The sequence below is a fragment of the Clupea harengus genome, chromosome 13, assembly GCF_900700415.2.
Source record: "Clupea harengus chromosome 13, Ch_v2.0.2, whole genome shotgun sequence".
NCBI classification, from domain to species: domain Eukaryota; kingdom Metazoa; phylum Chordata; class Actinopteri; order Clupeiformes; family Clupeidae; genus Clupea; species Clupea harengus.
The window spans coordinates 10,155,179-10,171,214 of record NC_045164.1 but is presented as its reverse complement, the minus strand read 5'-3'; the positions used below and the strand labels follow the sequence as shown (position 1 = coordinate 10,171,214).

General features: G+C 40.8%; 1 protein-coding gene across 1 annotated transcript; it reads right to left on the bottom strand.

The window, feature by feature from the left end:
• Nucleotides 1-4,676: 4,676 nt before the first annotated feature.
• LOC105911526 (beta-1,3-galactosyl-O-glycosyl-glycoprotein beta-1,6-N-acetylglucosaminyltransferase 3-like) lies at nt 4,677-7,809 on the bottom strand. The gene has a single exon (XM_031579155.2). The coding sequence runs from the start codon at nt 7,540-7,542 to the stop codon at nt 6,112-6,114; it is 1,431 nt and encodes a 476-aa protein (XP_031435015.1). The 5' UTR covers nt 7,543-7,809; the 3' UTR covers nt 4,677-6,111.
• Nucleotides 7,810-16,036: the final 8,227 nt, after the last annotated feature.

Here is a 16,036-nt window from a genome sequence, read left to right as displayed (position 1 = left end):
TTTGGTCACTTAAACAAACCTTCATGGCAGATTTATTTTTCTTTGTTTTTTCACTGACCAATTTGAACAGTGAAAACTCCAAAGTAATTGGCTCTACTGAAGTACACTAACCTTAGAGCTTCTCAGCATGACAGAGTCTATGGAATCACTGAAATGCCTACCTCCAGGAGTCTGGTCATAGCCGGGATAGGTCTGAAGTGGCTAAGAGGACCGTTGCAATGGCCTCCACGTACCGCAAGGCCTCAGTAAAGCGTCCTGCCCTGAACAGTCTCCAGGCATATAGGATCTTGAAGGTCTAAAGAATAAGATTATATTAGAGAATCATGAATATTTCATCATCATCATCATCATCAATCATTGTTTATTCATGGAAATTGACTGAGCACAGAGCTCTTTTACATCAATGCCCTTATTGAGGGTACAGAATACAAAGGAACAATAAATAAACAAACAGGCAAAATAAATAAACAAAACACTTTATACAATGTTGCTAGGTACCATACTAAGTACAGTCATGGACAAAAATATTGGCACCCCTGCACTTCCTTTAGATAATGCACATTTTCTCCTAGAAAATTGTTGCAATGACAAATGCTTTGGTATTCACATGTGTATTTCTTTTGTTTGCATTGGAACAACACAAAAAATCTGAGAAAAAATGCCAAATCTGACTTGATTCCACAAAAAACTCCTAAAATGGACTGGACAAAATTATTGGCACCCTCAAAAAAAATTACTCAAATCAATCGCTTCCTGTAACCATGAATGAGTGTCTTACAACTCTCTACTGGCATTTTGGACCACTCTTCTTTTTCCAACTGCTCCAGGTCTCTCACATTTGAAGGGTACCTTCTCTCAACTGCTGTTTTGAGATCATGCCACAGGTGTGCTATGGGATTAAGATCTGGACTCATCTCGGCCACTTCAGAACTATCCAGTGTTTTGTCTCTACTCTGCTCTACTTTGGTCTCATCTGTCCACAGGACGTTCTCCCAGAATGATTTTGGCTTCCCCAGGAAGGTTTTGGCAAACTCCAGTCTGGCTTTTTTATGTCTCTGTGTCAGCAGTGGGGACCTCCTAGGTCTCCTACCATAGCATCCCATTTCATTCAAAAGGCGACGGATAGTGCGAGCTGACACTGTTGTACCCTGTGTCTGCAGGGCAGCTTGAATTTGTTTTGGAGTTGTTCTAGGTTTTTTATCCACCTTTCGAACAATCCTTTGTTGCATTCTGTCATCAATTTTTCTCTTCCTTACACATCCAGGGAGGTTAGTGAATATGCCATGGGCTGTAAACTTCTTGATGACACTGCGCACAGTGGACACAGGAACATTAAGATCTCCGACGATGGACTTGTAGCCTTGAGATTGTCCATGCTTTTCTACAATTTTGGTTCTCAAACCCCCAGACAATTCTTTGCTCTTCTTTCTTTTGTCCATGCTCAGTGTGGTATACACAGACCCACAACACAAAGGTTGAGTCAACTTTGCTCCATTTTAACTGGTTGCAAATGTGATTTATATGTTACCAGCATCTGTGACTTGCCACAGGTGAGTTTAAATACAAATTAAAGGAGCATTACATGCTTGAATTACAATTATTTCTTGCAATTTTGAAAGGGTGCCAATAATTTTGTCCGGCCCACTTTTGGAGATTTGTGTGGAATCATGTCAAATTTGGCTTTTCTTGTCTGCTTTTTGAGTTGTTCCAATGCAAAAAATAGAAATCAACATGTGAATACCAAAACATTTGTAATTGCAACAATTTTCTGGGAGAAGTGGTACATTATCTGACAGAAGTGCAGGGGTGCCAATATTTTTGTCCATGACTGTATATACTTGTGCCTGGATACATGTTCTGAAGAGTGTGGTCCTTTCAGTATTGATCATGTGATCTGAGCAGCTCAGCACTAACTGCTGTCAGAACTTACCAGGTCTCCGCGCATCTCATCTTCTTCTTCATCAGACTTGTGGGTGTTACAGTCCAGGTAATCACGCTAAAGGATCATAAAACAAATTTAAAATCACTGATAACACATCCACAATTCCACAAATAGTAAGCACAACCACATGGAATCACATGATAGACCTGTCCAAAAAAATAATGTTCTTTGACAAAACCATTGGACAATGCATTGGACCATACGCTTGTAACATAGTAGTCTGTCAGTTAATGAAAGGTTCATAATTACTCTTTTTTCTTACGATCACATTGGTGAAATGGTGTATCAATTCGATAGTGTTTTCAGTGTCTGCATAGGTACAGATTTCACAGTGACCCAGTAGCCACTGCATATGAAATATGTACATGTGCTGCAGATGTAAATGACCTCATGTGATACGGAGTCAACTTTGCTAATCTGCTCGAAGAACACGGCCAGCCATAAGGAGCGTAAGGCCCACACGGCCTGTTACTGTAAGTGCACTGTCTTCCCAAAACAACGTCAACAGAGATTAGATAGTGTTAGAGTGCTGTGACGGATAAAAGGTTAATCTTTCTCTTTTGTACTCTTTGTTCCATGACAAATTATACATTGTGTGTGTGCATGTGTTTACATGTGTGTGTGTGTGTGTGTGTGTGTGTTTACATGTGTGTGTGTGTGTGTGTGTGTGTGTGTGTGTGTGTGTGTGTGTAGGGGGAGTATTTGCATGAGAGCTTCTGTGGCTGGAGTATTGTATGGTTATATTGTATTGTATGGCTGGAGTATTGTATGGTTATATTGTATTGTATGGCAGGGAGTGAGTATGGTTATGAGAGTGTCATCTGTGTATTGTGTGTCACTCTTCCCCTGAGGACCGTCACGTCACCTGCTCGCTTGGCAACCCGACCTGTTAGTGCAGTTTATCAGGTTAGGCCTGCCTCACTCCTGGCCCGGCATCACTATGGCTGTTTGTGATACTGGAATGGCTCTATCAGAAGGCATCACTATGGCTGTGTGTGATACTGGAATGGCTCTATCAGAAGGCATCACTATGGCTGTGTGTGATACTGGAATGGCTCTATCAGAAGGCATCACTATGGCTGTGTGTGATACTGGAATGGCTCTATCAGAAGCACTCTGTGGGCCAGGAGCAGACTCACGGGCAGGCAATGACGGAGAGCGGTAAGGGTCAAGGGGTCATGGTAGGGTAGATTTAGTGTATTAGTTCATGTGTATATATGTTGGGGTGAATCACATATTTTCACATGGACACGCAAACAAAAGCAGTGTAACACATTATTGCACAGTACTGTCTATACACATCATGTATGCACAAAGTGTCTCACACACAGTCTCTCTCTCACACACACACGCACACACGCAAACATGATGTGTGAATGTCATCATGAGGTTGAATTTTAATTATTCAAACACTGCCTCACAAGAAGCTCTTGCAAATACAAAAAAAGCCTTTCAATGCTGGTCAAAATTGCAGTGTGGTGTGAGTGACAAGTGGCAAAAATATAGTTTCCTCTACTTTGCCTGTCAACCTTGGGCTAGTTGAAATCAGAATCAGATCAGAATCAGAATCAGAATCAGGTTTTATTGGCCAAGTACGTTTGCACAAACAAGGAATTTGACTTGGTAAAGTGACTCTCAGCGTGCTTACACAAAATATACATTACAAGTACAACACAATACAATACAAAACAAACAGTGCAACAGTGCAACGGTCTAAGAAGTTTAAGAAAGTATATACAACGGTCTTATACATATATATTCTTCTTATACAAGGCGGAATGGCTATATACAGTAGCTGTGCAACAGTAGGCTGTTTAGTAGTGAGACGGCGAGGCGAGTTTGTGTCCGGGGTGTGAGGGGTCTGCAGTGATTTTTCCTGCTCGTTTCCTGACTCCTGAAATATTCTGAAATAGCAATGAAAGTATTTTGTGGTAGTACAATAGATTCCAGTTACATCCCTTTGATTTATGGTGGAAAGATAGATTCCAGCTACATCAGTTTGATTCCCTCACTCGGGTAACTCCAAGTGGTACAGTGGTTGGCTGCTGCTCTGGGTGAGTACACACTCGGTGCAGCCCCTTGTTTGTGTGTCATCTCATGACCTTGCTACTGACAGCTGATATTCCAACAATGTGGCTAATAAGGAACACTATGGCAAGAGACTGGCCTCCTTTACATTCTTCATGTTGATGCACGATCAGGCTCATTTTACAGCCTCATACTGTTTCTGGCCTTTTGAATTTGAAGCATAAAATCCATAATAGCACGAATGTTTCTTCTAACAGCTCAAACCAGCACAAACCAGCACAAACAATTGAGATCATTTTGGTGAGATTTGGACGTGGACGGGGGTGGGTGCTGGTGACGTTACGCGTGTGAAAAATAAAACGGTTAGCCTATAACTTTAAAACCATAATAGCACAAATACAGTATATCTTTAAGAGCACAAACATAGCACAAGCGATTGAGACTATTTTGATGAGATTTTGACGTGGACGGGGGGCTTAGTGACGTCACAGGCCAGAAAATCTTATTTTGAATAACTCAAAACCCTTAATAGCACAAACGATCGTTTCTACGGCACAAACGAACAGCAGTGCTATTTTGAATGACACGGGGGGCCAGCTTCACTCAGGGGTTTTAAGCACGTTTTATCCATACACATCAGCTTCTTATGAAACATTATTTGTTTCTTGTTTCTTTAGAAGGCTGTTTGTCTCTAACATCCCCTTTCAGTTAGCGAATAAGAGTCTGTGTGTTGTATTTATGAATGCATTTATAAATGCCCTAGTGTAATTTCCCAGGTGTAAATCGCAAAATGTGTAGCCTATATAAGCTCATACCTCTGTATCAGTGTCTGAATGCTTGTGCGTATTGTTTCACTAATTGTATTGTTTGGAGTTTACTTTATTCACCGAACGCAGCAGAGCAAAACAGCACACTTCCAATCCACATCTCTTCTCCCCAAAAGTAAACCTTACCCCTGGGTACATCCCCCTGGAAACCAATATCTCATGACCCAGCAGACTAGGTAACTGGTATTGGTGCATGAAAACAAAATGTTTTTATTTATGCGTTTATTTGAAAATGGACAGTGTACATTAATAAACATTTCCAAAAAAATGTAAATGCACCGGAATTAGCTAGGTTAGCTAGTTTTCATCCGTTGTCCAGTGGCAGGACATGACAGGGAGAGACAGAAAGAAATAATAATAAAAAAAAGATAAACAACAGTTTGACATAAAAGTGCAGTTAAGATAACAAATTGTAAAAACCAGACAGACATACAAGGTAAACAACAGTTTGACAAAACAGTGCAGTTAAGATAACACATTGTAAAAACCAGACAGACATACAAGGTGTTAGACATAAAAGGAAGTTACGGTGTGAGTAATGCAGTGGCCTAATTATGGTTATTTTGTATCCATTTCTAAAGTTGGTTTTTGAACACTGAAAAACTGGCGCACTCTCTTACATCAATAGGGAGGGTATTCCAGTATTTAGAGGCGCGTACTCAGAAGACTGTCCGTCCAAACGTACTGTGTCTATACTGTATAACACAGTCTCCCCTGGTGGCTGCCCTAGTTGCCCAGCCATTGCCATCCTTCAGCTTTATAAATTCATTCAATGGTGGAGGTGCCAGCCCATGTAATATTTAAAAAATGAGACAGGCATCCGAAAACTGTAAGAAACTGTCAAATTTGAATAAGTTATACTTTGTTGTTATGTGGCAATGGTGATAGCTGTTTCATGGCAATGGTATCTCTAGTTTCTGGGCTAGAGTTTTTAAGGTCTGCTTGTAGAGGGTCTCTATTGATGATTTCAGAGTTGTTGTACTTGCTTTTGACCAGCTTGTGTAACAGTACGAGATGTGAGAAAAGATCATGGCATGCATAAAAAGTTTGGCTGCCTCTGTAGTTAAGTATGGCCTTACATGTCTAAAATTAGCCAAGTTAAATTTAATGGTATTGGCCACCTAAAAATAACAATAAGTTCTACATTAATTTGTTTATCTTAATTAACCCAAAGCCATAAAATATGAGGTTACAATACCATTTGTTTATTACTCTATATTGCATATCGCAATATTGTCCACAATAATCGCAATATCACTTTTTCACCACATCATGCAGCCCTAATAAATTCACATAAATAATTCTGGTAAAACTTTAAGGTAGGTACCTTTTCATTATGTGAGATTTTTCAGCAAACTGAAGTGATTGACCGGTTAAAGTTTTATAGCGCAAGTAATGTTCCAGGCACTTAAGTGCAATTTCATCGACCTCTGGGTCAAATTTGTTGGCAAAAAGATGCTGATGCCTGAGAATCCAGTTGAGATCACCGACACCATACACACACACTGCTCTTCTGTATCCTCCATTGCATGGGGGATAAGATGCCCCCCTCCTTACATTTCCTTCATGATAAACCCACTTCACCAGACGGGCTATGGAGTTCATGTCCGTCATGTCGTATTTGTTGTTGGGAGGACTGGACCCTGGCATACCTGGCATGCGCTGAAGAGATGCCCAAAGGTGCTCATCTGGACTGTATGTGTCCTTCTCCCACTTCATCAAAGCTTTAGCCTCTGGGCTTTTAAACAAGTGCTCCACAAACTCTCTCGACAGCACAAAGTAAGCATTTCCAGAGAACATTGGGGTACTGATGGGAGGGGGGCTCTTCCTAATGCCAGTCCGAATGACATCAGACTCAGTGACATTATGGTGGTACTCCCAGCGAGCTTTCTTGTGCCCAGGAGTTGCCTCAGACTCTAAGCTGTTCCGTCCATTTAGCATATTTAGTGTTCGAACCATCTCTGTGTTGGTTTTGATGGGGAAGTCAGTTCCACAGGTATTGATAAGGTACTTCCACTCAACAGTCGAGTCCATCAGATCATTCATGCAGTTCAGGTCAGCTTGGACTCGAGACCAAGAGGCATAAACAACCCTCTCCAGTTTGCTTGCCACAAACACATTTGGAAAACAAGAAACAATGGCTTCCACAGCCTTCGTGAAATTTTCTGGAGACTTCTTGTCCACATGCACACAGTACACATTCTGTGGTGTGTACACAGCTCTGAGTAGCCTCTCAAACATCTCGATCTTCTCATGGATCACCATGGAATAGGCAATAGGAAAGTCCCTCTCTTCTTCACTGAGAGCTACGGTTAGAAATCCCCTGTCTTTGATATAAGCACTGCAATCCTTTGTTGAACTGAGATAGAAAGACTCTGGCAAAGGTGCGCGTTTTCTCTTCTTCAGAAGTCTGCCGAGGTCCTCGTCATTGAGTCCTTCCACATCCCCTCGGATTATGGCTGAACATGTCAGTAATTCTCCCAGGTCACTGGTAAGTAAAGCACCTGCCTCTGGCGTGTGATCAGTGTTGTAGCACATATTCTTTGAGCTGCTCCATAAAAAAAGGGAAAAAGTAGTCAAGGCGAATATGAATACATTTTTCAGCACCTCTAGTTTAAAGGAGCAAACCTCCCTTAGACGCATCTTGCTTAGTGTCTCCTTGACTCCACACACACAAACTAACAAGCTGACAGTCTTGAAATCAGACACCTCTAGGAGGAAATTGGACAACAATGTATGGTTCATGATCTATCCAATGTAGGCATGACTGGGTGTAAATATGGGAGTGAAGGATGGGTTGGACTTTGTGCTTCGGAGAACTACCTTTAGTGACTGTAAATATACGCAAGGAGACACTGGCATTCATACACAAGCATTTAAATTGTTTACTTAGAATACTTAATGTGAAGATGCAGTCATTCACAGAGTGTACAAGTATATGACACAAATGCTTTATAAGCCAATTAAATAAAAACCAGCCTTAAAAAAAGGGAATATTTTCCTTTCTTTGTGTTTGTGTGTTCATTTAGTAATATTAATGTTTCCTCCACAACAACTTTGTCGCGAAGAATTTGCATTTTATTGCATAAGTGATAAAGCCAATGCAAATGCACCTTAGGAAAGATGTCACCCCTGTGCCAGTGACATGGCTGCCATATTGTTTTCATAACAGTCTCCCACTCTGTGTGTATGTGTGTGTACGTGCGTTTCCAGATTATGCCTCTAAAAACATTCCAGAACTGCATTGTTCCATTTGATTGACTTTCCCACACCCCCGCTGTTGTTCTTATCTCTACCACCTGTCTCTGGTTTCCTCCATGTGCTTTTCCATGCAAGGGTTCAACTAAGGGCTGGAAAATGGATTTAAGAGTACTCTGTGTGGTATTGCCTTAAAACATTATTTCTTTGTAATGTTTGGGTTCATTTGAATGGTCTCAGTCCTGCAGCTGATTAGATTAGTTTTAACATGAAACATAAACACCACAGTCCGGGTGATTAATTATTATACCAGTTGTAGGACTAAATGAAGGGGAAGATAGTCAAAGGACTTTAAGTCCAGAGACTCCCGCACTCTATGTGTGTAGCCACCATCCTCTGAGCAGCCAGGTATATTCATATTCTCTGAATGTTTGGATGTTTCATATGTTTTCTCTTAGGTATTTGTATCTTTAGATTATTCACTTTAGCCTAGTTTGAATATGTAATTCATAACTTGTACCTGACAAATACATTGTGATGCTCTGATCCACTGGGGCCTCTCAAGAAATTCTTAACAAGAGACATCTGGCTAGGATTGGTTTTAAGTCTTGAGGTACCTGGCTAATCACCTGGGTTAGACACACTGCAGTAGAACTTGAATGGTTATACTGAGATCGCACAGCAGCCTGGCACTCGGTCCCTGAACCGGTTCAGTCTAACATGCTGATAACCCCCATAGCAGCACAGTAACCTCTGAGCTATTCTCCAGAACTAGTAACAAGTTGTGTCTGTGGAATATGCCAAAATATAGAAAACGGCCGTGGAAATGTCCTGAGCGAAACTATTCCTAGAAGAACACAGTTATTAAAAAGTAAGAGGGGTATTTGTCAAACTAATTGTAGGCATCCAAAGAAATGACCCTAGGTCAACCTACAGTGCCCTCCACAATTATTGGCACCCCTAGTGAATTTGAGCAAAACAGGCTATGAAAAATATGTCTTTGCTGTTTATCCTCTTGGTCTTTCACTCAAAATATTCACAAAAATCTTACCTTTTCATTGAAGTAAAATTATTGAAAGAAAAAAAAAACTGTTGACATTAAATAAATATTTTTCCCCAAAACATGTGTGCCACAATTATTGGCACCCCTTAATTAAATGTTTTGTTTCAGCCTCCCTTTGCCAAAATAACATCTCTGAGTCTTCTCCTATAATGCGTGATGAGGTTGGTGAACACATGGCATGGGATCTGAGACCATTCCTACATACAGTATCTCTCCAGATCCTTCAGATTCTGAGGTCAACGCTTGTAGACTCGGCTTCAGCTCATTCCACAGATTTTCTATGGGGTTTAAGTCGGAGGACTGTGAAGGCCATGGCAAAAACCTTTATTCTGCGGTCGGTGAACCATTTTTGTGTTGATTTTGAGGTGTGCTTTGGATCATTGTCCTGCTGGAAGGTCCAACCACGGCCCATTTTAAGCTTACTGGAGGGGGCTGTTAGGTTTTCATTTAATATCTACTGGTATGTGATGGAGTCCATGATACCATGTATCCTAACAAGATGTCCAGGGCCTTTGGAAGAAAAACAGCCTCACAACATCAAAGACCCGCCACCATACTTCACAGTGGGTATGAGGTGCTTTTCTGTATGGCTATCTGTCTGTCTACGCCAAACCCACCTTTGATGTTTGTTGCCAAAAAGCTTTATTTTGGTCTCATCTGACCATATAATTCGGTCCCATTGAAAGTCTGACTTACATTTGGCAAACTGTATGTAGCCTGTGCACCAGGCTAGGACTAGGTCCCTTAGTCTCTCTCTGCCCTGAGCGCTCTCTTCCTAGTGCCAATCACGTCACTAATTGGGGGGTGGAGTGGGCATCTGGTAGGCCATCTAAATGCTTTAGAGGCAGGCGTATATATAGACACCTGGGGGTCCTTACAAGGTATGTTGTCACTCTGCTGCCGGCACCGGTGTGAGGAAGCCATGCTGTGGGTGCGGTCTTGCTGTGAGTAGCACCCGTTGGGTATTGTGGCTGCCGTGGGGTACCTGCTACAAACGCAGTGTTCCTCACTGACTAACGTGAGCGGCAGACGTGTTTAACGGCAATGGGAATTGTTAGTTGCTGTTCTCTACACGTATGATTGTGGTGGTGATTATTGCTTAATTAGATTTTGGTTTGTTTTTCCTCTAGCCTGTTGATTGTAACGAGTATTGTAGTGAGAGTGCAGTTATTGTACATCACAGGCTAGAGTGGTTTCTTTATTCCTTTGTTTTGTCCCCCCTCCCTCTCGTGTAGCCAGCCTCGGTGGTGGTGGAGCCAGGGTAGCATACAGGGCCCTTTTGAGAAGGCAATCTCCCTAGTTCCCCCTCTTGCACTTAATGGGTAGCTTAGACGTGTGACAGGAAGTTGCTGTGAAGCATGAAGTCTTAAGTCCTTAAATAAAGTTTATCAGAGTGACATTTAGTTGCAGTGTGTCTATAGACAGTGATCACGTGTGATTGGGACCCTAACCCTTCTAGTTGTGGTTCTCATTGTCTTCTCTGGCTCCTGTGCCGTTAGCTTGGCGATTCCCCACTGTATTCCCTTGTTATTTATTTTACTGTTGACCAACCAAACCAACACTTTAATACCATGTATTAATAAAAAAGACTATTTTTATACTTTTCCAAGAACCTGTGTCTGTACGGATTATTGAGACAGAGTTCCCCTTGCTCTGGCCTTAGCACAGACAAATTGAGATCAAGGGGTGGCGTAGTCAGCTGTACACTAGGGGGCGCTACATGTAGGCGCTTTAGTTAGTTGTTGATTGACAGCAGAGGCTTTTTTCTGGCAACCCTCCAAAACAACTTGTGGTGATGTAGGTGGCATCTGATGGTAGTTTTGGAGACTTTATGACCCCAAGACTCAACTAATCTCTGCAATTCTCCAGCTGTGATCCTTGGAGATTTTTTTGCCAGTCGAACCATCCTCCTCACGGTGCGTGGGGTCAATGTACACACACGTCCTCTTCCAGGCTGATTCTTAACATCTCCTGTCCCTTTAAACTTCTTAATTATTTCCATGATAGTGGAAATGGGTATTTTCAACTGTTTAGAGATTATTTTGTGTCCATTTCTTGATTTGTGCAGCTCAACAACTTTTTGTCGCACATCGTCACTGTGTTCTTGGGTCTTTCCCATAGTGATGAATGACTAATGGAATTTGGCCTGTGTCACCTCATATTTCTACGCCAGTGGAAGAGGAAGTCATAGTTGACCTCTTAAGAGTTCCTAATCAAACAGGTGAACTTAAAAATGTAAAACATGACTGGAAATATACTTCAGTTAGATTTTAATTATAAGATTTTTCTAGGGGTGCCAATAATTGTGGCACACATGTTTTGGGGGGAAATATTTATTTAATGTCAACATTTTTTTTTTCTTTCAATAATTTTACTTCAATGAAAAGGTAAGATTTTTGTGAATATTTTGAGTGAAAGACCAAGAGGATAAACAGCAAAGACATATTTTTTTCATAGCCTGATTCACTCATATTCACTAGGGGTGCCAATAATTGTGGAGGGCACTGTATATAACAGGTAAAAAAACAGAACTAATGGATCAAAGATAATTATGACTGACAATATTTAATAATCCAATTCTGGTTGAACATACTATTAGATGGAATGAGCTGAGAGAGGTGTGAATGAGTGTTCTCACCTCTCCCCTTCTCTTGGTTTGTATCAGTGTCTTTGATAACCCTTGCCTTCATGTCTACAGGCCTCTGAGACAGTTGCTCACAACTGGATATCTTAACAAATTTCCCCTGTGACAAATGTTGCAGAGTCTTCCCGTCAGAGGTAGTAATCTGATACATATTCATGGAGGGATGGGGCTATGGGGTGACACCCCTTATACTCAGAGGATATAAGAACTGAAATGTTACAATGGCTAACTAGAAGTAGGGTTGGGTACCGAGAACCGGTACCAATATGGAACCGGTTCCAATACAACCGGTACCTACCCGGACCGAAATGCAACGCAGATTTCGGTGCTTCATTTCGGTGCTTGAGCCAATTGAAAACGGTTGCTAGGCAGATTCCGCGGGGCACATGTAAAACTGCCCCAGCTCCCAATGTAAACTTTGTCCTGTGTCACTCACGCTCATTGGTGTTTTCATAGCAACAGTCTTATGACGGTGAAGAGCAGGCAGCATTTCACAGAGCAAGCACAAACAGAACTAGCCATCAACCTTTTAACAGAGAAAATACCGAAAGGTAAACGGTCAAAAGTGTGGCTGTATTTCGCACAAAAATATTCAAACATCGCGACGTGCAGCAAATGCAACAAAACAATTGCGTGAAAAAGAGGGGAGAGAAGGCAAGAGTCAACGGCAGATCAGCAACTGAAGACTGAAAAATATGATGACAGCTACACTTAGCCTACGGTAGTCTCTTAAAGGGGCAGTACACATTTTCTCGTACTCAGTGTGGTCAAGTAACAAGATTAACTATAAACAAGATAGAAAAGATAGGTATAAACAAATCATAAAATAATGAAATTTCATGAAATAAATGCAAACAAAATAATATATTTTTGACTCCAAAGGCAAATATGCTCATTGTTTTGCAAAAGAAGTTTGAAGCTGTTTTTTGTATTTATTTATATTTATTTATTTAAGTATACTATAAACTGTTGTTTACAGTTAATATAATGTTCATAGTTTGAAGTTAAAAAGTTTGAAGCTGTAGTTTGAAGCCAAGTGTTTTGTATGTATTTATATTTATAATATACTTTAAACAGTTAATATATTGTTCAATTTGAAGAAAAAAAATGTATTGAACAAAAGAATTGCTGAAATATTGAAGCTGTAGTGTGTGTACAGAGTGCGTGTGTGTGTTTTGTATTTATTTAAGTATAGTCTAAACTTTTGTTAACAGTTCATATATTATTTAAGTTTTAAGTTAAAAAGTGTTTTGTATTTATTTATATATAATCTACTTTAAACAGTTCATATATTTGGCAATAAAGCCTTTCTTAAATGTCGTCTTAAATTTTTTTTTTTTTATAAAAGTATCGGTTCCGGCACCGTTTAGGCACCGGTATCGTTTTAAAAGTATCGGTTATGTACCGGTATCGGATAAAAACCAAACGATACCCATCCCTAACTAGAAGTGACATAGGTGGCGCTTTTGAGTGAAACCTCTTTCTCTCTCCCATGACGCGCATCACTGTACATTAACATTAAACCGGTTTTCTTGACTGATAATATCTCAGATTGTGTCTCCACCAATCTTTTGGTACTAAAACAATTAGCATCACAGGTAGCAATATAGCATTAAAAGAACAGGGACTAAGGCTGAGTTCCTGAATTGAGTGGAGTCACATTAATTAAGTTTACCAAGACAGGGTCCTTTAATAAATATTGTATTTCAGCAAAGCGCAGAAAGACAAACATGCGGAAACCTTCTGCGACTCCCAGTTCCGTTGTTGGCCTGCAAAAGTGGTTCCTTACACAATCAATAATAATAATGACACCAGCAATAATAATAGCAACAATAAAAGCTGTAGTTATAACTATATAGTTGTCCCCTACTCTAGGGAGTGCAGGGGTATTGTTTTAAATCAAAAGGTGATCTCCGCAAAGATGAGTCTTTACTTTTAGAACAACTTTGAAAATGGCAATCAGTATTTGCACTGTGGCAAATGAGAAATAAGCAAGACATCTGGATGTTCTACTTAACAAATAGAACCAGGCTACTTTTTGGCTTTAATGCATTCAGAAAATACCCAAGACTATTCCTAACACAACCAGTAGTTTTAGGATAAATTAGCTCATCAAACAAGTCAAATTGGTATCCCTGTCAAAGACTTGTCCCAGAGTGGGCGAAAGTATGCTAGCTTTCACATCAGCAGAAAACTAGCCACTCACAATAAAGGCAGTCACATGAAGTGCATGTGTGTATGTGTGTGTGTGTGTGTGTGTGTGTGTGTGTGTGTGTGAGAGAGAGAGAGAGAGATTAATTCACCTTTTCAGCTTGCCACACATCCTAATGCATCAGCACCATCTTCATGCACACAAAAGGCAAACAACTACAGAAATGTAAGCCCCACAGTTGTCTTCCAAATAAAAAAAATACCTCAGATGTGACCTCTCTCCCATGCAAAGAATAACACTACAGTATCCTTGCTAAGGATCCACAAAGCTGGAGACGTGTCTCGCTTTGTATTAAAAATAGATGAAAGCAAAGTCTGGGGAACCAAAAAGAAGACTGTATAAAACAAGTAAGGCTTTTTGTTGTTTTCCACATGGAAAGGATATGTAAAAAAAAAACATACAGTGGGGAAAATAAGTATTTGAACCCCTGCTGATTTCGCAAGTTTGGCCACTTGCAAAGAAATGTGTGATCTATAATTGTAATGGTAGGTGTATTTTAACAGTGAGAAATAGAATATCAACAAACAAATCCAGAAAACTGCATTTTATAACATTTATAACTTTATTTGTATTTGATGCAGAAAATAAGTATTTGAACCCCCAAGCAAACAGCAAGAATTCTGGCTCCCAATGACCAGTTATGTGCCCAAGAAGCACACAGATTAGTCCTTATTAGGCCTAACAAGGTACACCTGATCTCAACTGGTGACGTGTATAAAAGAAACCTGTCCAAAGAATCATACTTCACACCTTCAACCTCACCACCATGGGCAAGACCAAAGAGTTGACCAAGGACATCAGAGATAAGATTGTAGACCTGCACAAGGCTGGAATGGGTTACAAAATCATCGGCAAGCAGCTTGGTGAGAAGCAGACAACTATTGGTGCGATTATTCGTAAATGGAAGCAACACCAAACAACTGTCAATCGCTCTAGGTCTGGGGCTCCATGCAAGATATCCCCTCGTGCGGTATCGGTGATCATCCGAAAGGTGCAGAATAACCCCAGAACTACACAGGGGGAGCTTGTGAATGATCTCAAGGCAGCTGGGACCACAGTCACCAAGAAAACCATTGGCAACACACTATGCCGTAATGGTTTGAAGTACTGCAGAACTCGCAAGGTCCCCCTGCTCAAGGAAGCACATGTACAGAGCCGTCTGAAGTTTGCCAATGAACACTTGAATGATTCTAAGGAGGATTGGGAGACAGGATGTGGTCAGATGAGACCAAAATCAAGCTCTTTGGCATCAACTCGACTTGCCGCGTTTGGAGGGGGAAGAATGCTGAATATGACACCATCCCCACCGTCAAGCATGGAGGTGGAAACATTATGCTTTGGGGCTGTTTCTCTGCCAAGGGTACAGGACGACTCCACTGCATCGAGGGGACTATGGATGGGGCCATGTAATGTGGAATATTGGGCTTGAACCTCATTCCCTCCCATTGAAAACGCAACCTTAAAGATTTGGAGAGGATCTGTAAAGAGGAGTGGACCAAAATCCCTCCTGAGATGTGTGTAAACCTGGTGACCAACTACAAGAAAAGTCTGACGTCTGTGCTTGCCAACAAGGGTTATTCCACCAAGTACTAAGTCATGTTTTGCTAGGGGTTCAAATACTTATTTTCTGCATCAAATGCAAATTAAGTCATAAATGTTATAAAATGCAGTTTTCTGGATTTGTTTGTTGATATTTTGTTTCTCACTGTTAAAATACACCTACTATTACAATTATAGATCACACATTTCTTTGCAAGTGGCCAAACTTGCGAAATCGGCAGGGGTTCAAATACTTATTTTCCCCACTGTATAGGATTCACACTTGTCATGAACAATACTTGATGATATGAATGCATGAATGCATGATAAATCTGTGGTAAAGAGCTTGCATGTACTTTACACCGGTCATAAATAAAATACCTGCCTTCCACCAGTTAAAGCAACATTATGTCACAGTTTTACCTGAAACGGAAACTTCTAAATCATTTTGGTGGTACACTGACATGGAATACAGAGAATGGCGTCTGTTCCACTGCCACAGCACGCCTGGTATTGCACTTTGGTCAACAGGGCACGACACTTCTCACAAGAACTAGGTCATGCTTTACGGCACCACGTCACA

What these genes read in the sequence shown, in the direction of transcription:
- LOC105911526 (XM_031579155.2), bottom strand. Translation starts at nt 7,542, where the DNA reads ATGAACCATACATTGTTGTCCAATTTCCTCCTAGAGGTGTCTGATTTC.